This window comes from Sceloporus undulatus, chromosome 4, assembly GCF_019175285.1.
Source record: "Sceloporus undulatus isolate JIND9_A2432 ecotype Alabama chromosome 4, SceUnd_v1.1, whole genome shotgun sequence".
NCBI classification, from domain to species: Eukaryota; Metazoa; Chordata; class Lepidosauria; order Squamata; family Phrynosomatidae; genus Sceloporus; species Sceloporus undulatus.
Genome location: NC_056525.1, coordinates 140951325 through 140975802, shown reverse-complemented (window position 1 = coordinate 140975802; position 24478 = coordinate 140951325). Strand labels below are relative to the sequence as shown.

The following is a 24478-nucleotide window of genomic DNA, read 5'->3' as shown; positions in this document are numbered from 1 at the left end:
AGGAAGGAAGGAAGGAAGGAAGGAAGGAAGGAAGGAAGGAAGGAAGGAAGGGGGCGCCCCAAACTCATCTTCCGAGGGAGAGGAGGAGGAGGAGGAGAGGGACAGGGCTTGAGGAGGAGGAGGAGGGGGGGCTTCCTCGCCCTTGGCTCCCTCCCTCCTTCCTCTGAATATCTTGGTCAGGGACACAGCTCTGAAACAAAGGAGGGAAGGAAGAAGGGAAGAAAGAAAGAAAGAAAGGAAGGAAGGAAGGAGTCCCTGCTCGCTTGCCGGACTTGGAGAACCAGGGCCTGCCTTGGGGGGCCATTTCCAGAAAGAGCCTCCTGGGAGGAGAACCTATCATTATTGTTATTGTTATTCTTTTCTTGTTGCCCGCCTTCCCTCTTCTGTCAAGAAGGGCGCCAATTTCCCCACCAAGCCCTCCGTCCTTATTACTGGGTCTCTTTTTGGTCAAGGTTGCCGCCTGGCCTTCCTCTGTGTCTGGAGGAGAGGTGGTCTCTGAGGGAAAGCCCCTTCCTCCCTTCCATGGCCCCCGCTGGGGAGCTGCTGTGAGGAAGGCGGCCATGCCAGAGAGAAGCCTCTGAGGAGGAGCCCCAAGGAAGAAGGGGGAGAAGAAGAAGAGAGGGCCAAGAAGTCGGCTTCCCCCCCCCTCCCTCGACGGCGCTTAGCTTTCCCCTCCTTCCTGCTGTCCCTTTCTTCTCCCTCTTTCCCGCCCTCTGTGAGGGGAGAGAGAGAGAGAGAGAGGCGTGGGTGGCCGGGCTTCAGCAGCAGCAGCAGCATCCCTTGAAGGAAGGAGGGAGGGCCAGGTAGGGCTTCCCAGGAAGAAGAAGCCGAAGCAGCCGAGGAGCATGGCCACCCTGCTTCGGAAAATCGGGCTCATCCGGCTCCACAACCGGGACACGGAGGACCCCAAGCACCACCATCACCACCACCACCATCGAGGCAGCAGCCAGCAAGGCTCGTCCTCCCTGCGGGGCAAGAGCCACCCCAAGAGCAAGCCCCAGGGCAGCAGCCCCAGCAAAGAGAGCCACTGCAGCAGCAGCGCCAGCCCCGCGCGCCATAAGCCGCCCAAGCAGCAGCCCCCGGCTCCCCAGCCCCAGGCTGCCCCCGAGGAGAAGAAAGGGCCCCCGGCGGGGTCCAAGGAGGCTCCCTCCGGGGGGAAGGCGGTGCCCCCGAGCCGCCAGGCCCATTGCACCCAGGTGAGGACCCGGCGCCTGATGAAGGAGCTGCAGGACATCGCCCGGCTGAGCGACCGCTTCATCTCGGTGGAGCTGGTGGACGAGAGCCTCTTCGACTGGAACGTCAAGCTGCACCAGGTGGACAAGGACTCGGTCCTCTGGCAGGACATGAAGGAGACCAGCACCGAGTACATCCTCCTCAACCTCACCTTCCCGGACAACTTCCCCTTCGCGCCGCCCTTCATGCGGGTGCTCAGCCCGCGCCTGGAGAACGGCTACGTCCTGGACGGCGGCGCCATCTGCATGGAGCTCCTCACCCCGAGAGGCTGGTCCAGCGCCTACACCGTCGAGGCCGTCATGCGACAGTTCGCCGCCAGCCTCGTCAAGGGACAGGTCAGCCGAAGGGGAGGGAGGGATGGAGAGACCCAGATGGGAGCAGGGTCCCAAAGGTCCTCACCTGGCACCAAGGGGACCAGATGTCTCGAGGTGGGAGGAGGGTCCCAGATGTCCTGGGGGCAGGGTCCCAAATATGCCAACATGGGAGCAGGGTGACCAGATGTCCAAAACTGGGAGCAATGTGACCAGATCTCCTAAACAGGCAGATGCCCTAACCTGGGAATGTGGTTCCAGATGCCCTAACCTGGGAGCAGGATCTCAGCTCTGGAAGGAGGGTCCCAAATGTCCTCACCTGGGAGCAGGATGACCAGATCTCCTAAGCAGGCAGAGATCCTAACCTGGAAATGGGGTCCCAGATGCCCTAACCTGGGATCAGGGCCTCAAGTATCCTAATCTGGGAGCAGGGTGGCTGGATGTCCTAACCTGGGACCAAGGTGAGCAGATGTCCCAAGATGGCAGTAGGGTCCCAGATGTCCTAACCTGGAAGCAGGGTTCCAAATATCTGAACCTGCTGGGAGCAAGGTGAGCAGATCGCTTAACCAGGCCGATGTCCCAACCTGGGAATGGGGGTCTCAGATATCCTTATCTGATAGGAAGGTCCCAAAGGTCCTAATCTGGGAGCAGGATGACAAGATATCCCAAACAGGCAGATGTCTTAACCTGGGAACGGGGTCTCAGATCTGGAAGGAGGGTCCCAAATATCCTGACATGGGAGCAGGGTGACCAGATCTCCTAACCAGGCAGATGTCCTTAACCTGAGATTTAACCTTGGGTCTCAGATATCCTAATCTGGAAGGAGGGTCCCAAATATCCTAACATGGGACCAGGGTGACCAGATCTCCTAAACAGGCAGATATCCTTAACCTAGGATTATGGTCTCAAATGTCCTAATCTGAAAGGAGGGTCCCAGATGTCCTAACCTGGGAGCAGGGCCTCAAGTATCTTAATCTGGTACCAGGATCCCATATGTCCTCACCTGGGACCCAGGTGACCAGATGTCCCAAGCTGGGAGCAGGGTCCCAAATATCCTAATCTGGGAGCAGGATGTACCAGATTGCTTAAACAGGCGATGTCCTTAACATGGGAACGGGGTCTCAGATCTGGAAGGAGGATCCCAAATATCCTAACATGGGAGCAAAGTGACCAGATGTCCTAAAATGGGAGCAGGGCCCCAAATACCCTAGCACAGGAGCAAGGTGAGCAGATGTCTTAAACTGGAAGCAGGGTGGCCAGGTGTCCTAATCTGGGAGCAGGGTCCCAAATATCCTAACTTGGGAACAAGGTGACCAGGTGCCCTAAACTGGGAGCAAAGTGGCCAGATATCTTAACCTGGGAGGAGGGTTAAAGGAGGAAGAAGCACCACAAAAGGTAGGATGTGACCCAAGAAAAGCTAAAAGCACTCATTAATACACATTCATGCTTATTAGACATGCTGCAATTGGAGGACTCTTGGAATTCCTCCTGGACAGTAGGTTGAAATGGAGGGTGTGTCCTGGAAAAGGAGGATGTCTGGCTACCTTGCCTAGGAGTCATTTTTCTGAGCATCAGGTCTGGATTCTAGATTGCACTCAAGATGGGATTCCAACCCAACTGGATGAAATCTCTTCTGACAGGGGGGCTTTTGCATCCTGCTAATATTAATATTGATAAACATTTAATACTTGGAGAGCTAGCATGGCATAGTGGTTTGGGCATTGGACTAGAACTCTGGAGACCTCTAATTCTGGCTCGGCCATGGAAACCTACTGAGTGACGGTGGGCAAGTCTTATGCTCTCAGCCTCAAGTGATGGCAATGGCAAACCTCCTCTGAAGATACTTGCCAAGAAAACCCCATGATAGGGTCACCTTAGAGTCATCATAAGTCAGAAAAGACCTGTAGGCATACAACAACAAATATCTGACTCATTGGCATGGCTCATTGGAAAAGTCAATAATGTTAGGAAAGGTGGAGGGATGCAGAAAGAAAGACCACATGCTAGATGGATGGACTCTATTAAGGGGGTCACAGGGATGAATATCTATTCAGTATAAGCAGAGCAGTGGAGGATAGAGAGACTTGGAGATGTCTCATCCACAGGGTCACCATAGGAACCACAACAACATTTGACCAACTGGCCAAGCCTGTGATGAAGGCAGCAGGCTTGGGGCATGCTTGGAGGCACACTTGCCCATTTCTGAGTTGTGGTTAATAATAATAATGATAATAATAATAATAATAATAGGATTTATTTATATACCGCCCAATCATAATGAAACATTGTTCTGGACCAAATCCCAGAGGCTTGGCTCAGATCTATTGTCTCTGTGCAGGGAATGGACTGAAATATTTTACTGCATTGCCTTATCCAATTGACTGAAGACCAGGCAACACATGATAGGAGAGATGTATCTGTGGTCAGATTTTCCAGTTACCTCCCTCCAAACAAACTCCCTCCCCCAAACGCTGGATTGGATCAGAGCAACACTACTGACCTAATCAAATTTGGAGGCCCTTATATCTGTTTTTGTAATTTCTCACAGTTTATAAATCTACTGCATATTCTGCCTTTTCTTCAAATATATCTCCTGCGTTGTGTCGATTGATCCTAAATTTCCATAGCCCATATTACTGAATTGCACTACTCTAAAGATGTAGAGTCTATGGCAAAGTCACAAAGGATGCTGGAGCACATCTCTGGGGTCATGATGTGGACTGACATGCTTTGCTGCAATGTTGCAGATCATCACAGATAACATGCCATTTCATTAGTCCTTATAAAATTACTTTTGCACCTCACAGAAAATGTCTGTTTTCCCAAGTAAGATATGTATTTATTTATTTGTTTATTATATTTCTACCCCATCTTTCATCCCAAAAATGGGTATGGAGACTTCTGACCTTAGCGTGAGTAAAACAGGTCCAGGCCTCAGATACTAACATGGGTCCAAAACACACTGCAGAAATAATTCAGTTTGAGACTGCTTTAACTGGCCTGGCTCAATGCTAGGGAATTCTGGGAACTAGTTTTGTAAGACATTTAGCTTTCTCTGTCTGAGAGCAATGGTGCCACAATTAATTACAATTCCCAGGATTCCCTAGCACTGAGCCAGGGCATTTAAAGTGGTCTCAAACTGGATTATTTCTGCAGTGTGCTTCAGACATGAGATATCAAACCATTTTAAAAGAAAGACTTCAAAAGAAATATTGAGCAATTAAAAACATTTTTTTTAAAGCCCCCTTCTTCAGCCGTCCATCTTAACCAGCAAAGGCCTACCTGAATAACAATAAAAAAGGTTACCTGCCTGGAAAGGGGGAGGGTACCATGCAAAACTACTTTGGAAGGGATTACTATATCCCACCAAGGAAATCCTTCAATGAGGTAGCAGGGTCCTTCTTAGGATGACATCACATGGCTGAAATTGGAAGTATAATCCCGTGTCATCCGGAACAGAATCATGCATATTCACGTTATTGTGCGAAAGGTTACCACACGCGATCACTGGCAGTGCAAATGCACTCCGAACACAATCACGCGTCAGTCCACAGTTAAGTAAATTAAGTGAACTAGCGAAGTCACAAACCCTGTTCCTAGACAACTTCACACTCAGTGTGCTGTTGTTTGGTGTGATGTGCATGTCTCCTTTGGTCCTGGCTCCCCCCCCCCCAATCTGGAAGGGGGAGTTCCCATGAAGCTACGCTGCAATTCTGCTTCAATTTTGCTTCTGCTCATCCTTCAGCATTGTTGAGGGGGGGCTGCTGCCTGCTAATTAAGAGACATGGACTGAGAGCTATTGGATAACCATTATATTCACATTTTAACATGACAAGAGTGAATATATGCTCGTTTTAACGTGAATAGAGCATGTTCTTTCAACCATTCTTCCCACTCGCCCCCCACCTCTTTTGTAAATTGTGGGGTCCCTTGGTTCCTCTCTCTCGCTCACCTACTATCATAGAATCATAAAGTTGGAAGAGACCGCAAGGGCCATCCAGTCCAACCCCCTGACATGCAGGAAATCTAAATCAAAGTATCCCCGACAGATGGCCATCCAGCCTCTGCTTAAAGACTTCCAAAGAAGGAGACTCCACTACACTCCGAGGGAGTTTGTTCCACTGTCGGACAGCCCTTAATGTCAGGAAGTTCCTCCTAAAGTTGAGGTGGAATCTCTTTTCCTGGAGCTTGCATCCATTGCTCTGCTCCAGTCATCTGGAGTCTCACTGAGCATGCACAAGGGTGCCAATTTGCAATTAAGAACCCACTGATGTGATGGCTTACTTTGCACAGAATCTGAGTCGCATTCGGGGAGGCCGTTACAGTGAAATTAAGGTGTGATAAGTAATCATGTAATTGCATGAATTTTTGAATTGAAAAAACTCCTTAAAGATTTCTCTGGGCCATAGAAGGAACATTATTAGCAGTTTCTGGGCATCAGGCTTTTGGGGCTCTTGAAGAGGAAAGATTGTTTGTAATGGTGAGGGAAGTTATTCTGGTGTGTAAATCTTTGTTACAAATGGAAGAGGATTTTTAAGTTGCTTTTTTGTTTGTTTCTTTTACAGTAGTTTTACAATTGTCTGTGGAGTGGGAAGGAGTGTTCCTAGTTTGAGTGGGCTCTACAGAAACACATAACTTTGAAAAGTGGTTGGGGGGATTCTGACCCCTCCAAAAAATCTCTAACATTTCATAGCTCTGGATCAATGATAACACAAGTTTCTGGAGTACAGACAAAACAAAGGTTTGATAAAACGTTAAATGGTCAGAAAGCATAAATAAAAACAAATTATTCTCCCTTCTCAAGTCACTAGAATTTAAGGATGGCAGCAATATTTCTTCATTGGACAGTAAGGCATTCCAGTTCCTTGCTACAAGTTGTAATGAAAGCAGCTACAGTTGCCCCTCCTAACTTGTGGATCTTGGATCTGCGACCTTGGAAATCCATGGAGGGGTGACCTCAGCTATCTTTAATGGGGTGCATGCATGTGCGCAGGCACACGCATGGGCATGCACTCCATTGAAGCCTATGGGACTTGAATATATGTGAGCCTCTGTTTTTGCAGGGGAGGGGGGTCCAGAACTGATCCCCCATGAAAATGGAGGGCCAATTTTATATGTGAGGGATAAAAGACACACACACACACACACACACAATAGTAAAAGAGACCATGCCTATGAGTGACTAAGTACTAATGTTAGCAGATGCTGGGAACAATGTCAATGGAGATGGTTAATGTTGGCTGGGAATGGTTAATTCTGGAGACACAATGCTGCTGGAATGGCTTCTCTTCTGGCATAATGTTTTCTTGTATTGTGGTGTTGTGTGGTATTGTGGGAGTATGAAATGAAGCCTATGGTTTGAAAGGAGGCCATCTGCATCTTTACTTAAGACCATGTGAATGTGCAAAATAAAGAGAAAGGGGATAAAAAAAGTCTTATGTATAAATTCAAAGCCCTGCTGATATTAACAGGTCAATAGCAAACTTGGAGCCTAAACTAAATATCTCTACCTTTCCTACTTCCACCCCACACAATCCAAGTTACCCATTCCCATTCCAACCCTGCCTATTGCCTCCTGAAGTGCTCACTAAATTAGGATTTTAGAGAGAGAGAGACCCCCTGCATTGCTACATATATTTCCCTAAAATTGCATACATCTGCCCCAAAAATCCATTTGTGCCACCTAAATCCTATACATGTTTGTTCAGATGTCTTCAGTGGGGTTTACATCCAATTAGCTTAATAGGAAATTGTAGCCGATATCACAGACATTTTCAAAACTGCAGCAGTAGTGTTTAAATTTTCTCTTCAGTTAAGCAGCTTTTGTATGGAGTGAAGAATATAAGCAGTAAATCTTCTCCCTGTACATACATTTTTCTAAGTTGCTCAAATTGGCATGCCTGTGTGGACTAACAGTCAGTTCTATCCAGAGAATGGCATTGCGAGCTTAATGGGCCTTTTGTCCATTTCTCACCTACAAATGTAAGCTGAGATCATTACCATTTTTCTGCCTTCCAAACAGCAGTAACAAGAAAAAAATGGAGAGGACAGTAGAACATCCTTAGTGATTTGGGATGTAAGTCAGTGAGCTGCTATCCTACACTGTTGTGATGTGCTTTCAAGTTGACTCCAACCTATCATACAGTTTTCTTGGCAAGATTAGGAGGAGCTTTGCCACTGCCTTCCTCTAAGGCTGTGATTTGTCCAAGATCACTCAGTAGGTTTCCATTATTGAGCGGGGATTTGAATCTTCATCTCCTGGAGCCATAAGTAGGTGCCACACTGCAGAATTAACACAGTTTGACACTTCTTTAACCGTCATGGTTCAATCCTATGGAATCCTGGGGTCTGTATTTTGTTGTGGCACCAGAGTGATAGGCTAAATGTCTCAGAAAACTATAAATCAGAGGATTCCATAGCATGGCACCATGGCAGTTAAAGCAGTGTCAAACTGCATTAATTCTTCAGTGTAGGTGTAGCCACAATCCCAACACTCCAACTATTTCACTATGTTCAGCCCTAACCCTGCTGAAATGAATGTAATGCTCTTGTAGACAGACCCTATTCATTTGAGTAGGAGGTAAGGGGTTGTTGTTGTTGCTGCTGCTGTTAGGTTGTGTGTTCTTTGGACTAAATCTGAAGTGGAGTGGATCCATTGAATCAATGGGACTTACATAAGTGTTGACTGAACAAGTTCCCATTCATTTAACAGGTCTGAGTTAGCTGGGACTAACAATTGGATTTACCCCCTTTGTTTGCCAATAGCACCACTGCAGAATTTGGAAAACTTACTACTTAGCTTTCATCAAAGAATATATCCTCCTGTTTACAAGATGGATATAAATAGATGATCTGTTGCAAATATACATTCCGGATTTTTAAAATCTTACATCAGATTTTTAGAAGTTTTAAATATGGAATGTTTTTCTTTAAAAATTAGCCTTGTTAAAATAAAATCTGAATACAAACCTGAATGTATAATCTCTTAAAGGTAAAACAATATTTGATATTTTATCAAACAGTATTGAGTTCAATGTAAAGTAAAACCCTTAGTAAAATAAATTTTTGGAAAGCAAAATTACAACAAATATGAAAGTTAATTGGTTAATTTTAATATTACGAATATTTACTCTTGTTTAGAGGTTTTAAACTCGGAAGATCCCACTAGCAAATCTGAAAAGTTTATGTACCATAAACTTCAGTCCTGTGCCTACTATGATATTTACATATTCAGAATATTTTTTATTTTTAATGTCATTGGGTCAATCATTAAGATAGCTTACAACATATTGTAAATGGTATCCCACAAAACGCACATAAACCCAGGAATCTCAAGTTCTGTTGCTGGCAAATGTACCTCCCTTCCACATTGCAGTCAACTAGTAGGTGGAAACAAGTTATTTTTCTGACATAGAGAAGGGAGACTCCTAGTGTATGGGGCCAGATAGTCCTCCCACTTGCCCTGGTTTTCTTCATAGGTGATATGTAGGGAGATACTGCCTCACTTAAGCTCTTGGTGCCCTGTCCAGTGGAGGAGGCAGGTGTTGCTTTCCTTAGCTCTTTAGGCCTAGGGTGTCAGACAGTTGAAGCAAAGGACTTTCACTTTCATATATATGCTTATATATGTTGCTGTTAAGGCTGTTTATTTTATAATATATTATATTTGATTAAAATTGGACCTTACATAAACTGTACACATTTGTAATGACCTACTGAAGTATGATTTATTTTTTAGAACTAGTCAACATTCCCAACACATGACAGCTTGATATTTAACCCATTAAAAAAAGCATACTATGTAACATTTTGTAAAAATATTTTTTAAAAATAAGCAGCTGGCATCCTGTTCATTGCTGAGCCAGTGTATTGTAGTGGTTTGAGTGTTGGACTAGGACTCTGGGAGATGAGGGTTCAAATCCCTACTCGGCCGTGGAATACCTCTGGGTGTCTCTGGGCAAGTCAACCTCTCTCAGTCTTGGAAGAAGGCAGTGGCACATCCCCTGTGTACTGATCTTGCTAAGAAACCCCTGATAGGTTTGCCTTGGAGCCACCATTAAGTTGGAAACAGCTTGAAGACTTATAACAACAATCCACTTCATTAGTTGTGAGATCGTAAGCTGGATTTACTATCTTGTAACTGGTATGAATTCATGTGTATGGCCGTTAACCACTAAACATGACCTAAGAAATGTACCTTTTCAGTCTGGCAGGGAGTAGCATACTGACATTACCACCCCCTCATGCCACTAATCTCCAGTATTGTGAGGAATTGTCACTAATCTCTAGTGTTGTGAGGAATTGTCACAAACAGCAACAAATCATTTATGGGATTTCCCCAAGAATGGTTTGTTGCTGTTTATTGCCTGTTTATTCCTGGGGTAATGGCTTTTTAATCATGACGTTGCATGAAAATGTTAATCATGCGATTTTCACAGGCTAATAGCTGTTTAAACCCCTGATTTTCCCTGTGTGATAAAGTCCTTAGTAAGTAAACTTACTAGGATGTTGGCTAATGTCTGCAGATGGTCATGGGGTGCCTAGAGACAAGCAGCTGTTGTAGGACCCCAATGCATGTCTCCAGCTGCCTCTTCTCAAAATGACTACAACCAGGAGAACACTACAGACATCATTTCCCAACGCTCTAATCTACAGCACCTTGGAAACACTTCATTTGAGGCATAGCCAGGCTGAAAAACTTGGGTTTGGGGTATGTATGGCATTATTAGATGTACGTGGGACAGTGGAGCTCCACCATCATAGTTACATCTGATGATGAAGGATCTCACACAGAGACATCTATATATCTTAGTTATATAATTAATATATTTCTACCTACGTATATACATTAGTAATAATTAAAATGACAGAGAAGAAGACCAATTATATTATTGATTCAATTTAAATGTCCGCATTATTCTTAATCCCTTGCCTTTCCAAAGACTCGTATTGCCTTTATTTGAATGAATTCACATTTCCTGCTTAAAAGTTGGAACAACTGTATTATGTTGACTGTTTGCCTACATGTAGCTACATTGTCTTTTGGTCATTAGGCTCAAAACAGCTTGACTGAGAAAAAAATTCTTGCCCAGTGAAGGATACATAAAATGGACAGCTCAGATGTCAAAGTGATTGACACTTCATTTTATAATAGACAAGAAGCAAGGAAAACAGGTTTATCTGCTTTCCCCCTGGTTTCCCAGAAAACCCTTAGGAAAGCAATCACTCAATTTTTATCAGAGGTGAAATTTCAGAGAAAGATGCAATTTCAGAGTAAAAACTGGTTTCTGAGCCTTGTCATAATGATTTATGCAACCCAAGTACTTTCTTCTCTTTCAGCTTCCCTCTCTGCTCTTAAAAATCTGGCAGTAAGTGATGTATGGTGATTTTCCCCAACCCATTGAAATACATCTTCCCATTGAAATGCAGTTTGGGGATTAGACGTTGGGGAGAGTTGGTTGCACATTTAATTTTTGTTTAATTGTATGTTTAACGTTTCAGGACTAGATTGTAGGACTGCTTTTCCATTCATATGATGCCCTTCATCGTTCATGAGATATTCATGTCACTTTAAACCTGTGATGAACTATATACATTAGTGTTTTTGTACATCCTTGCAATTTATAAACTGGCCTTTACTTAATTGTTTTATGTCACTCAACTGTGGCTTTTCTAGCCAGACACAAAGAATCTCATGGTATCTTAAAGATGAACTAGCTTTATCTCCTTTATCTGAGCCTCACTGTGTGGCTTTCACCTTCCACCTTTTATTTAATCAGATTGTGCTCTGTTCTATGTTGCCTAGAGAGGTCAAGTTCCATTGAGCGCCTGGGATTTAAGCAAACAGCTATCACTGAAAAGCATTTAAGTAATAGGCTCATGGACATGGTACATTAAAATGTAGTGGCTTGTATTCCCCTTTGAGTGTTACTTCATCTCCTAACAGAGGATCATTTTTCACATAGGTATAAATAAAAAATGAGACATGTAACATCTGTGAAGCCATTTCAAACTATCTAATATCCACACTCCCAAAATGACAGTGCTGTTTTTGGTACTATTTTTAAATTAAAAATTAAAATTAATAATTATTTGAACATTTGTTTTTGAGCACACTGTGTATTCCTTCAGCCCTTCCTTCTATAATTGGCAGAGGAGAGATCAGAAATACTACAGCATAATTACAAGAGAAAAATACCCTTTTAACCAGAAGATTTTTAAAGATGCTGTTAGGGAGCAGAGCTCATTAAACAGAATAGGAAAACAGATATATAGTGCTAGTCTGCACACCTGTTATTTGTTCACAAGGTAATATTTTCTTTGGAAATAATTTTGCTTTTTAAATCATGTATCTAGTAGAAAACATGACACCCATCCTTATGTTACTGAAGAGCAAAAGAAAAAAGAGAGAGAAAAGTAAATTATTGTCAAGAGTTTTTATAATGCTTATTCTGATTGTTTAAAAATGAAGATAATGGCCAAGGGAAAGTGGGAGACAGTATTAATAGTATAGTGTGGCCACTGTCTGCTTGTTAATCTGAGTAGCTGTCGTCTAGCAGTCAAATCCTCGACTGCTGTACAAGTTGCATTATATAACCTTGATGATTCTGTTGCATAAGACAGAGTGTACAGAACCTCTGACTGCAAGGGACACTTGAGAATCCCGATTCCATCTGCAGAGCTAGCCAACAGTTAGTTTACTGAGAAAAGAAGCATTTCCATCTGCCAGAAGTGGGTTTGGCAAAATAGTAGTTGATCTTGTGAAACCATGAAAAACCGGCATTATTTTTATCTTACAGCACTTGGTAAAATTCCCAGCACTCATTATCAGTTTAATTAGCCAATACTGATACAGGGTTACATCCATACATCTGTTAGTATAATAGGATGTTCTCTTTCTCTCTTTCTTTCTTAGCCCTGCTAGCCAAATTTCTGCTCTGGAAGGTTTCCCAGCTTTCTAGAACATATTCTAATAGGGTTGCCAGAGTGAACACTGGAGAGGGCTCCTGCATCTGGTTGCATGACAAACAGCACCTACTGAAATTCCCTCCTCTGCACAATTATTAAAGGTACAAGAGCCCTCTCTTATTTTCAGTGTGGCAATCTTACATTCGGAAGAGGTAGGAGAGAATATAGTCCCTGCTCCTGTTTTTGCTAAGAGAATTTATTTCATTAACAGAATCACATATGCTGGATCCTGGCCCTTGGTTTTGTTTTGGATTTTGTTTTTGTTTTGTGTTTTTGTTTTAAATAAGTAGCTCCCTGTTTACCAATGGTGCAGTCCTTCCATTCAGACAATTTATCCCTGTTCTCTCCCCTTTAACTGGCTTTTGTTGCTATTATGCACCTTCAAGTCAACCCTGACTTATGGCAACATCATCACAAGGGTCCAAAACATACTGCAAGAATCATCCAGTTTGAGACTGCTTTAACTACCCTGGCTCAATGCTAGGGAATTCTGGGGAATGTAGTTTTGTGAGACATTTAGCCTTCTCCATCCCAGAGTACCACAGGAAACTACAATTCCCATCCATGTTTTACAGTATCCTGTTCTCTCTGAGCACACATAATACTCTTGTCATTCAACAGTTCTACTGCCTCCCTAGTTGGAAACCTTCTTCTGATCCTCAGGGGAGGGGACATTATAGCACTTATTTACTTTATATCAGGATTGCATGAGTCAGATCAGCATCAGCGCTCAGATAGATAAACAAAATTTTACCACTTTAATCCCCAAATGATTTCTATCATTTGAAAAAGATTGGAATGTTTTTATCCATCTGCAAGCAGAGCAATACCATTATGAAGTTTGGATGGGGGTGTGTTGGTGAATATCCTTGTGTAGGAATGCATTTCAAGCCATTCAAACAGCTAGTCCAAACCCCACAATTTCTGAGAACTTGCCGTTTAATCTACAAATCAGTCCCTCTTTCAGGACATTCAAGTGTGGTCAACACATACACACACACACACAAAAACAGGAATGACACGGAGATAGAAACAGAATGGATTCTTGGTCACTAGAGCCATCAGAGGGAAAGGGCAGATCTAGCCCTCACTCCAGTGGTGTCCCTCCATTGTGCCCCATTTCCCCACTTCCCATTTTTCCTTCCCCAGATGTATATGAGTAGCCATAATTGATTCCTGCATGAAGCAAACTAAAACACAGTTCTTGGAGAAATTTCTTGCAGGCTGACTTCTGGGAGTTAGTGGTCCATCTTTCTCTGTCCTTGACTCTTCAATGAAGAGCAATGATGAAGTGCCCCATGTGCAGATAGGTTGAGACATAGGCACAACATCTGTTACCATAATGGACATTATGGAACTAAATTAAATTAAGGGTTGCCACAAAAGTGACTTCTGTGCGGAATATCTACAATGGACAAATAACCTTTGGCTACATAAAGTGGAACGGAGACTGAAGAAGAGATTTGCTTCTGGCCTGAATTTAGGATGCTGCTGATGACATTCAGTGCCCTAAAAGGCTTGTGACCTCAATACCTGAGCGATTGGGTAGGAGCACCTCTCCCTATATATACTTGCCTAAGGGGTGAGGTCTGCTGGAGGGACCCTATATACACCAATGGGAACAACACACTGGGAGGTTATGGGAGAAAGTCTCCTCTGGTGCCAACACTGGTATTATTCCAAATAAAAACATGGCTTTTTATTAAAGCCTTTGGAGCCTAACAGAATGTATTCAATTCTGCCCATGTATTGTTTTAAGCTGCTTTAAATGATTGACTGTCTTGTTTTGACAAATTCTTTAAATTTTTCTTTTTAAATTTTTACTGTTTTTTAAATTGATTAAGATAATTTTATTGTAACTCTCCCCAAACCATATCATATCATATATATACAGGAGGAAAGCAAGCGTGGTGTAGTAGTTTGAGTATTGGACTAGTATTCTGGGAGACTACATTTCAAATCCCTGCTCAGTCCTGGCAACCTAGTGGACAATCTTGGGCAAGTCACACTATCTCACTCAAAGAAGAAGGGAATGGCAGACCTCCTCTGAATAAATCTTGCCAAGAAAACCCTACGATCGGGTTGCCAATAAGTCAAAGTTGCCATGAATATCTGTGATATGAAGTCCAAGAGAAGTTTTGCAGGATGTGCTCCAGCCAGCATTAAACAGTCTTTAACATTCATATGTACATTGTTCATATTTTTCCCGCTGTCATAAAATAGATTTCCAAACATGTGGTGTTGGCTGGACTGTACCCATTGATTGCAAGCAGGATTTTGTTTGTTTTATGTAACTAGACAGGTGAAAATTAGTGAGACTCTGAAATTTAGTATACATGAAATAAATAATATAAGGGAAGAGTATTCAAACTGAACTATCCAAATGAAAAAGTGATTTTTGCTTATTCAGAAAGCATCTCCCACTCAACATGTTGAGGCTGGCCACCCTCCACACAACTCCCAGGTATTCATGAGCCACTTATGTTTCATCATCTTTGTTTCATAGAAGAACTAGAACTGTTGTAGTTTTGGAAATATGTTGAGACAGGAAAATGTAAGCTTGCAAAATATCAGTTCAAGGGTTGATTGCAGCTCTCCTTATTGTGAAACTATTTGGTTTTCCAGTCATTCTCGGGGTTTAATCCAGCAGAAAACTATCCCTAAATGCTATTTCCATTACAACATGTCTTATCTTTCTGCCATTGTTCTTTAAGAACAAAGAACTTATGCTGTCCTTTCTTGCTCTCTAAAAAAAGTATGAGCTAGGCAGATACAGTCCTATGTTTGCCCTTTCTTCAACATTTTGATAGATGAGAACTGTGCATTTGGTGATTAATTCCTAGGGTTCGGATTCTGACAACCACTGAACAGCTGCAGAGCAGAGAGGTGAACTTCATTGGACAAAATATGGATAGGAAGGAGAGAAAGTGTGGGTTGCCTCCTCTTCCCAGCCAGTTTCCCCTGTAATGGATCAAATTCATATCTGGAAGCCTGCATAGCAAGGCACATTGCTAGTTTCAGGGAAATGATGTGGTAAAGGAAGAGTTAAGCAACCACTCTTTCCTGTCACTTTTGTGTTACAAATTTGTCACCTTGCCTTAAATTTGCCTTGAAGAACCATGTTTCTGGACGTAGATCTGCAGCCATGCATGTAGTTCTGGTCTTAATTTCACTGTTAAGTAGCTCAAACTGAAACAACAGCTGTTTATATCTAGACTGATAATTTATGTCACACATTTTAATGTTGAATGTGTAGTCCATTGTTTATCTTCTTGATCAAAATTAGAACTTCAGTCTTTTTAAAATATATTAATTGCCTTTCCTGTCTTTTCAAGAGTGTTTGGTGATGGTAAGGTAGTTAAAACCAAGGCCAAGTGGGATTGCTTTGCTTCTGGAAATGCTTTTGTCAGTGGACTCTGGAGGGCAGTGCTCTCTTCCATTCTGAAGGCCAGAACAGAGAGGAGAACAAAGAGGAGAGAAAGATGAGGAAAAGGAGAAGGTCCCACCATGAAATGGTTGGCTACTCAGGTGGCATTGGATTTAGGCTCAAGTCAGACAGCACCCACTACATTAAAATTGGGTTGCACAATGTTACTCTAAAATGGCAATTATGTGCCTCCAAGTTGACTCTGACTTACGACAATTGCATTATAACATTGTCTTGGTAAGATTTATTCTGAGAAGGCTGTGGAATGCCTTCTCCTAAGGATGACAGTTTGCCACCCAAGTTCATAAAGTACCGTAGGTTTCCATAGCTGAATGAGGATTTGAACCCTGATCTCTCAGAGTCTTAGTCCAGCACTGAAATCATTGTACCATGCTGGCTCTAAAATGCATGGGGTGACTTTAAATTCCTGTATTCTACTGCCACTCTACCCACACAAAAGGGCAGTGTAGTTAATAAGTTGTAGTTGTTTTCATACAAGTAAGGAATGATGCAGCAAGGTGGGTCTTCTGAGCCATAGGATGCAACCATAGGAAGGCATTCCACAGTTGTGGCCCTACTGCTCAGAAAACTGCACTCCTCTTAAGTGCCCTTTAAATGGTCCATGCAGTTATTCAGAAACTATTTATTTTGTATTCAGTTACATATTCAGTGAGGAACTTAAATATGTGAGTTTTCTGTTCTGTGGCAGTTCGTGAAACTGAGTGGTAGAAAATCAGTGAGCTGTGTCAACATTGTAAGATACTGAGTTTTTCAAAATTCATATTTATAAACACTTGAAAGATCACTGACTATAGTTTTGTCTCCAATTGCACTTGCGTCATGATAAACAAATAGTTATTTAAATTATGGAAATGTTATGCATGCTTATTCATCAATAGTTGAAGTAAATGGGATTTAGTTTTGCATGAACATAGATAGTAAGGGCTGTATCGACAAGACATGTAGGTTTATATAAGATTGTACCCATGTGGCCTCCATTGATTTAGGGACTGGCCATGTTACCAGGACAAAACAGGATGAATTTCTAGCATTTCATTGTTCTGTTTCTAGGGGGTGGGACTATGGATTTGTAAGTACATTTCTCTAGAAGTTTTATGCTAGCATCTAACCTACGCCATTATAATTCACAAGTAGGATAGCAGCTGTCAATTTATATTGAATACAAGTTTAAAATACATAATCAACCATTAAGGGGGGAAGCAAATCTGGTTATTACAGTGCATAGAATAGCATGATGAAACACATATGACAATTAGAGCAAATAGCCAAAGCACAAGCCTAATAGGGAGAGAATTTAGATGCATAAATTCTATAACTGAATTATAGGGGAGATACACATAGCTAGACATGCACATACACATTTTCACACCTACACATGCATATTTGTTACCTTTTTGTGAAGAATGTTGTTAAAAAACAGAAACAGGCTTGTAAAAGAACTGGCAATCTTGCTTTACAATTTTGCTTTTTAAAAAAAGAATAGAGATTTTGGATTTATTTGTACCAGATATCAAGATTAAAGTTAGCGAGCCAGTGTGGTGTAGTGGTCTGAGTGTTAGACTAAGACACTGGGAGACCAGGGTTTGAATCCTTGCTCAGCTATAGAAACCTACTGGGCAACCTTGGGCAAGTCAAACATTTTCAGCATTTAGAGGAAAGCAAGGTCATACTCCTCTGAACCAATTCTGCCCGGAAAATCTTGTGATGGGTTTACCTTAGGGTCAACAGAAGTCAAAGGTGACTTGAAAGCACACAACAGTAAGAAACAACAATCAAGATTAAACCTCTATCAGCTGTAAAAAAAGAACTTATTTTTTGCCCCCAGTTGTTCCCAGGGACAGCCAACACCAATGGGATTTCACAGGACATAGCATAGTTCTGGAATGGCCACCAATAATTGTTCTGTATATATTTGTTTTATGCCTTGCCACCTTGTTACTTAAGTGACGAAGGTACTCTTGGTCACTCTCAGAGAGTGTGAGTCAGGAAGTGTAATGAAGATTAATTTTGTAACACCAAGTCATCGCTTAATGAGGCATGAGAAGCTAGAGGTAAGAAGAAGAATAAAAAATAAAGTAGTTTTTTAGGTCCATATTGATATGTTGGTTATTGCATCTAGTGGCCAGTACCAAGAGACAGGTCACTGTGCTCTAATCTATACCAACCTCAGATTCAGCAAGTGGTCATCCTAAACAGTTTTGATCCTGAGCAGATCCCAACCTGTGTTGCAGAGGTTTGGTAGGCTTGTTGTTCACTGCTAAGAAGTTTCTTTTAGCCTTATCTTGGAAAAGTCCTTATAAACCCTTTGTCAAGGTTTATTTTGACAGTATCTGGAACCTGCTCATTGTAGATAAGATATCTACACAGATCAAAGTCTCTGCTTACCAAAACTTTAAAGATAATTTTGTATAAAATTATTATTTCCATTTATTACTTATGTCATCTTAAAGGGGGGGAAAGACAGCAGGTGACATTAAGATGCATGTTTAATTCAATGATGCTGACAGCAATACACAATGATAGAGACCTTGGACTGAAATCACATCCATATGATGTTGGACTGCAACCAGCTGCAGCCCTAGCCAAGAATGCCATTGGTGAGACAACATGGGAGCTGCAATCCAGTGACCTAGGTTGTGCGTGATTCTCTAATCTGATCCCATTGATAGTCCCAACTAGAGTAGACCCACTGAATCAGTGGAAACTTGGAAAGGTAACATGTATGTAAATTATGTTAATTCAATAGCTCTATTCTAGTTGGGATTAACAATTGGATTTAGGGCATAATTTATAAAAATTCAGTGATCATTGACCATGTCATGGTGAAATGAATGGGTTGCATAAATAACCAAATACAGTACAACCCTCATACCCACAAATTCAGTATCTGCAGTTTCACTTATCTACATCTAAAAAAATGTTCTCTTTGTGCATTTATAGGTCCTCCAGTGAAATTCTATGGTGTGCTTGTTTGTCTCATGGAAAATAATAGTGTTCCTTATTATCTGTGGTTTCAGGTATCCTGCTGATATGGAGGTCATCCTACATAAATAACACTTGAACTTATATTCTCTGTTGCAAGCCTCAGAAACAGGCATAGGCAATGTTATCTTGTTTGTGAACTTTCAAAGAAATCCTTAAAATAAAATTTTGGAATAGGTGGGTGGGAGAAAAAGCAACATAGGAGGTTAGCACACTTTCTTTTAACACACCTTTTCCCTGATGAGATAAAGGCACATTTATTTTAAAAGGGGTCTTATCGCATTCACCCATGGCTGGGCGGTTGCAGTCTGGATGCAGCCCGAATGCCAGCTGGGCTTATTCTGTGGCTTTGGTGCGAGATAAGCCCAGCTGGCATCCGAGCTGTAAACAGGATACATTTGCCTGCCCACAGGCAAATGTGATAAAACCTGTTTTAAAAATAAATGCTGCTTTATCCCATCGGGGATAAGGCACGTTAAAAGAGAGTGTGCTAATCTCCATAATTAAGCGTACTGTAGTTTCTTACTGAGAGTATGAAAGAAGTACAGCCTTGAAGTTAGGAGAACCTGACTGACTGAAGCCAATAAATAGTATGGAAAAAGAAGAAGGGCAGCATTTTTCTCTACAAATGAAACCATTGAAGAAGCAAGTATGGAAATTGATCTGGAAACACCCCAGGGCATGAGTGTGAGTGATCAAATGAGACAGAGCATTCCTAGAAAAAGATCTGCCCTCTGTACAGTAAGAAATAGTTGGTAAGTCAATATGCATGCATCCATTAGTAGTAAAATAGTAAAACTAATAGTAGTAACAAATAGTAATTGTTACTGCTACTATTATTATCCACCTTAGAGGATAATTATTATCCAATGAAGAATGCAAGAAACTGGGTTCTAAATTGCTACCTTGTCTGCAGCTCAATTTAATCTTTAAACTGAAGAAGACAGAAGCCTAAATATTTTGCTCATATTTTTCAGTTCTGCTTGTTAATCACAGATGATAGATAGATAGATAGATAGATAGATAGATAGATAGATAGATAGACAGACAGACAGACTGACCAACCACACCCACCGGGGATTCAGGAGAAACTTGGATGAAGCACTGTTGGTTTGCTTTTTGATCATACACATACACACACACACACACACACACACACACAATTTAAACACAGTAAATAGCATACCACTGCTTAGCAGAGAAATATATCCACAATCAGACACCCAGTAAGAGAGACGTGTACCTCCAAAAAGTACCTTCTGTACTTCTGTACTTCAGACTACTATTAATTGTATCCATCAACACTGCCTCATTCTTTGCCTCTTTTACTTTAGGTGCAGTGAGTAGGGATGGAGCGGGGCAGGGGGTGAGTTGCCTTCCTTGGGTTTCAGTGGATTTTACTTTTCTGACCATCTTCTCACTATTAGTTCCTGTGAATGATCACAGAATAAAATTGTAGAGTTGGAAGACACCACAAGGGCAATCCAGTCCAACCCCCGCCATGCAGGAACTCTAAATCAAAGCATCCCTGACACATGGCCATGCAGCCTCGGTTTGAAGACCTCTAAGGAAGGAGACTGCACTACACTCTGAGGGAGTGTGTTCCACTGTCAAACAGCCCTTACTGTCAGGAAGTTCCTCCTAATGTTGAGGTGGAATCTCTTTTCCTGGAGCTTGCATCCATTGTTCCGGGTCCTGTTCTCTGGAGCAGCAGAAAACAAGCTTGTTCCCTCTTCAATATGACATCCCTTCAAATATTTAAACAGGGCTATCATATCACCTCTTAAAACTTCTCTTCTCCAGGCTAAGCACTCCAGCTCCCTAAGTTGTTCCTCAAAGGGCATGGTTTCCAGACCCTTCACCATTTTAGTCACCCTCCTTTAGACACGCTTTAGTTTCTCAACATCCTTTTGGAATTGTGGTGCCCAAAACTGGACACAATATCCAAGTAGAGTCTGACCAAAGCAGAACAGAGTGGCACTATTACTTTCCTTGATCTAGACACTCTACTTCTATTGATGCAGCCTAAAATTGCATTGTCCTTTTTAGCTGTCTCATCACACTGTTGACTCATGTTCAACTTGTGGTCTACTTGGATTCCTAGATCCCTTTCACGTGTAGTCTCCTTAAGCCAGGTGTACCCCATCCTATATCTATGCATTTCATTTTTCTGCCATAAGTGCAGTACCTTACATTTTTCTGTGTTGAATATAATTTTGTTAGCTTTGGCCCAGTTTTCCAGTTTATTCAGGTCATTTTGAATTTTGATCCTGTCCTCTGGGGTGTTAGCTATGCCTCCTAATCTGCAAATATGCAAATTTATCTGCAAATTTGATAAGTATGCCTCTAATTCTGTCATCCAAGTCATTGATGAAGATGTTGAATAGCACTGGGCCCAGGACAGAACCCTGTGAGACCTCACTGGTCACTTCTTTCCAGGATGAAAAGGAGCCATTGTTGGGCACCCTTTGGGTTTGGCCAGACAACCAATTACAAATCCATGTAATAGTTGCCTTGTCTAGACCACATTTTACAAACTTGTTTGCAAGAATATCATGGGGAACTTTGTCAAAGGCCTTACTGAAATCAAGATATGCTATATCCACAGCATTCCCTTCTTCTACCAAGCAGGTAATTTTATCCAAATAAGAGATCAGATTTGTCTGGTATGACTTCTTTCTCTGAAACCCGTGTTGACTTTTTGTGATTATTGCCTTCTAGATGTTCACAGACCCTTTGTTTAATGATCTGCTCTAGAATCTTTCCTGATATTGATGTCAGACTAATTGTTGGGATACTTCCCCCCTCCCCTTTTTGAAGATGGGGACAACGTTTGCCCTACTCCTGTCTATTAGGACTTCTGTTCTCCAGGAGTTCTCAAAGATTATTGCTAATGACTCCAAAATAACATTTGCCAGTTCTTTTAATACTCTTGGTTGTAGTTCATCAGGTCCTGGAGACTTATATTTATTTAGATTAACCAGGTATTCCTGTACTATCTTTTTAATTATTCTGTACTAAATTTCCTCTATTCTGTCCTCTGCTCCATTATCTTCAGGTTGATAGGTCAGTAGAAACCATTTCCTTTATGAAAGAAACAGCTGGTATTGTTTGGCCAAACAAGTTGTTGTGTTGTTACAACTACTATTATTTTTTTATATCCCATCTTTCCCCCAGTCCTGAGACTCCAGCCAGATCACATATCTCAGAAATAGATAAATATTTTTAAAAAGTACACCATACAATTTTTTTAAAAAAATTAAACTATCAATGATATTAAAAGCAATTGCAAACTAATAAAAATAAGAACAGCAAATATAAACGATATAGAACATGAAAGGCCCTTTCTCTGAGTAATCAGCACCTGCCAAAACAAAAAGGCCTAGCTGCTCTAAGAAGGGGATTCCAGAGACTGGGGGCAGCCACTGAGAAGGCCCTCTCTAAAAGATCTCAAGAGACAGGCAGGCTCATATAGGGAGATATAGTAGAGCATAAATAGGAAACAGGGAGATTTGTGGAATATTGGTTGTCTGGGGCTGGCAACAGCTCTGCTCCCACCACCACAGGGTTTTTGAAATGTCTGTTTTAAGGGGGAGAAACCCATAATTGCCAGGACAGAGGTGTGACTTGAGGAAGGGAATACGGCTTAGGACGGAAGGGTTGTGACTGCTACATCAAATTTCCTCCCTTTGCAGTAGTTAGCCTCTTATTAGCTTTTGTGTGTGAAAGAAAAACTAAAAGTGAATATGACTGTTTGTGAGAGAGGATGAATGTGTGTGAGAGACAGAGAGAGTAGGAATCTATGTTTATATACAAATAGTGTGGGGTGTAAGAGTATGGTAGGTCCCATGCACTGGTAGGATGTGAGCCCAAGAAGGCTGGCCATGAGGGAATGGCAGGCCCCAGAATGAAAAAGTTCCTGTGCTCATACTGTGATAGGAAGACGATCTGGGTTAAAAGAAAAACATTGAGTAGTTAGATCTTTTTACCTGTAGTTTGTCTTATAATGCAAAATTGTTGTTAGCATTGAGATTAATGCAGAAAATCCAATTCATCTCCTTAAACCATACAAAGCTCACATCGTAGATTTAATGATTATGAAACTTCACAGAAGACACTGTTTCCATAGTCACTCTGCAGGGTGCAAAGTACTATCTTCTCCTGACAGCAGGATTCAAACAAACCACTATATTTTTCCAGTAACTCAGTAGGGGGGCTAAAATCTTGTCTTCCAGTAACCCTGTATGGGGCAAACCAAATATCCAGGAAGAGAGGTAAGAGACAGACATGCATATCAGGAACGATAAAGAGAAATTTCTCAGGCTATCATCTAGGGAATTTCTTCTGCATTCAGAAGAGTTGTTTTTTGTATGCCAGAATGCTATGCCAAAACTGTGAAAAAGGAAAATCAAGTTGTATCTAGACACTCGTTCCCACAGTTTATCATAGACTTAATTTCTACCAGAGTTTCCTCATCCATATGCACCAATGCATATATAAATGTCTCTTCCCCACCCCCATTGCCCTCTTGATCAATTCTGCAATGAGATTGTTGATCACATGGTGAATTTGTATGGCCATCAGAATCAAGAAATAAATATTTTTCTCTCTCTCGCTAAACTACACCATTTTATGCAACAGGTGAAGGGAATGGGATGCAACATCAAAATTTGCTTTGGCTGCATAGTCCACACTGCAAAGAGATCAAAGATCAGAGTGTGTAGATCAAATCAGAAAACCCACTTCGTTCAGAAGACATATTGTTGGCGGACCGGTCTGTCAGCTACTATTAGCTATGGCAGCTGAATGCAACCTTTGTATTCAGAGGTCATATACTTCAGATTATCAGAAACTCAAGACAAACAATAGAGAATGGTGAGCCTTATATCTTGCTCTACTTGTGAGCTTGACAGGGGCAACTTTAGCTCTTGTGGAGACAGGAGTGATGGACTACATGAACTGGAGTTATTGACTAGATAAGCACGTGATTATGCATTTGATGTTAGATAAATGTCAAAACAGATCTCCTATATACAACCTCCACTCCCTCTAATGGTATTTTTATTTTGTTTAAATGTACAATGGTAGAAGCAGGGAATCTTTGTCCTACTCTTGCTACATTTAAATGCATCTGAGTTGCAATTGATAGGAAAGATGAGAAGGAGCTCTTTCTTTCCCTTCCTTTTTGAAAAGTTGTTTTGAAAAAACAGTTGGTAATGTGTCATTTCCCAGTGAACGTAATTAGGGATGTCTTATTTTTCTGTTTAAATGGCAAAAATGCAGGCTTACCAGCAGGCGTTACACATTTTTTAATTCCACCTCTGACCTCAGACTTGAAAACAAAAATTTTCCATTGCCAGTTTCGTGTTTATCTCTTAGCTGACAAACACAGTTTTGACAAAGCCAGCGTAAACCATGGTAAACCATAAAGTAACTGTAGATGTATTTCAGCAAATAACTGCATGTGGGTAAAATTCAGCTTCCAACTAACATGAAAGCCACCAGTGCCCACTGCTGATGTGTCCGATGTGCCTATTTT

General features: G+C 41.8%; 1 protein-coding gene across 1 annotated transcript in view; it reads left to right on the top strand.

The window, feature by feature from the left end:
* Positions 1-701: 701 nt before the first annotated feature.
* UBE2QL1 (ubiquitin conjugating enzyme E2 Q family like 1) overlaps positions 702-24478 on the top strand; it is a 36771-nt gene continuing 12994 nt past the window's right edge. The window contains exon 1 of the mRNA XM_042463843.1: positions 702-1568. Within this exon, the coding sequence (XP_042319777.1) occupies positions 846-1568 (723 nt within the window). The 5' untranslated portion in view covers positions 702-845. The remainder of the gene's footprint in view (positions 1569-24478) is intronic.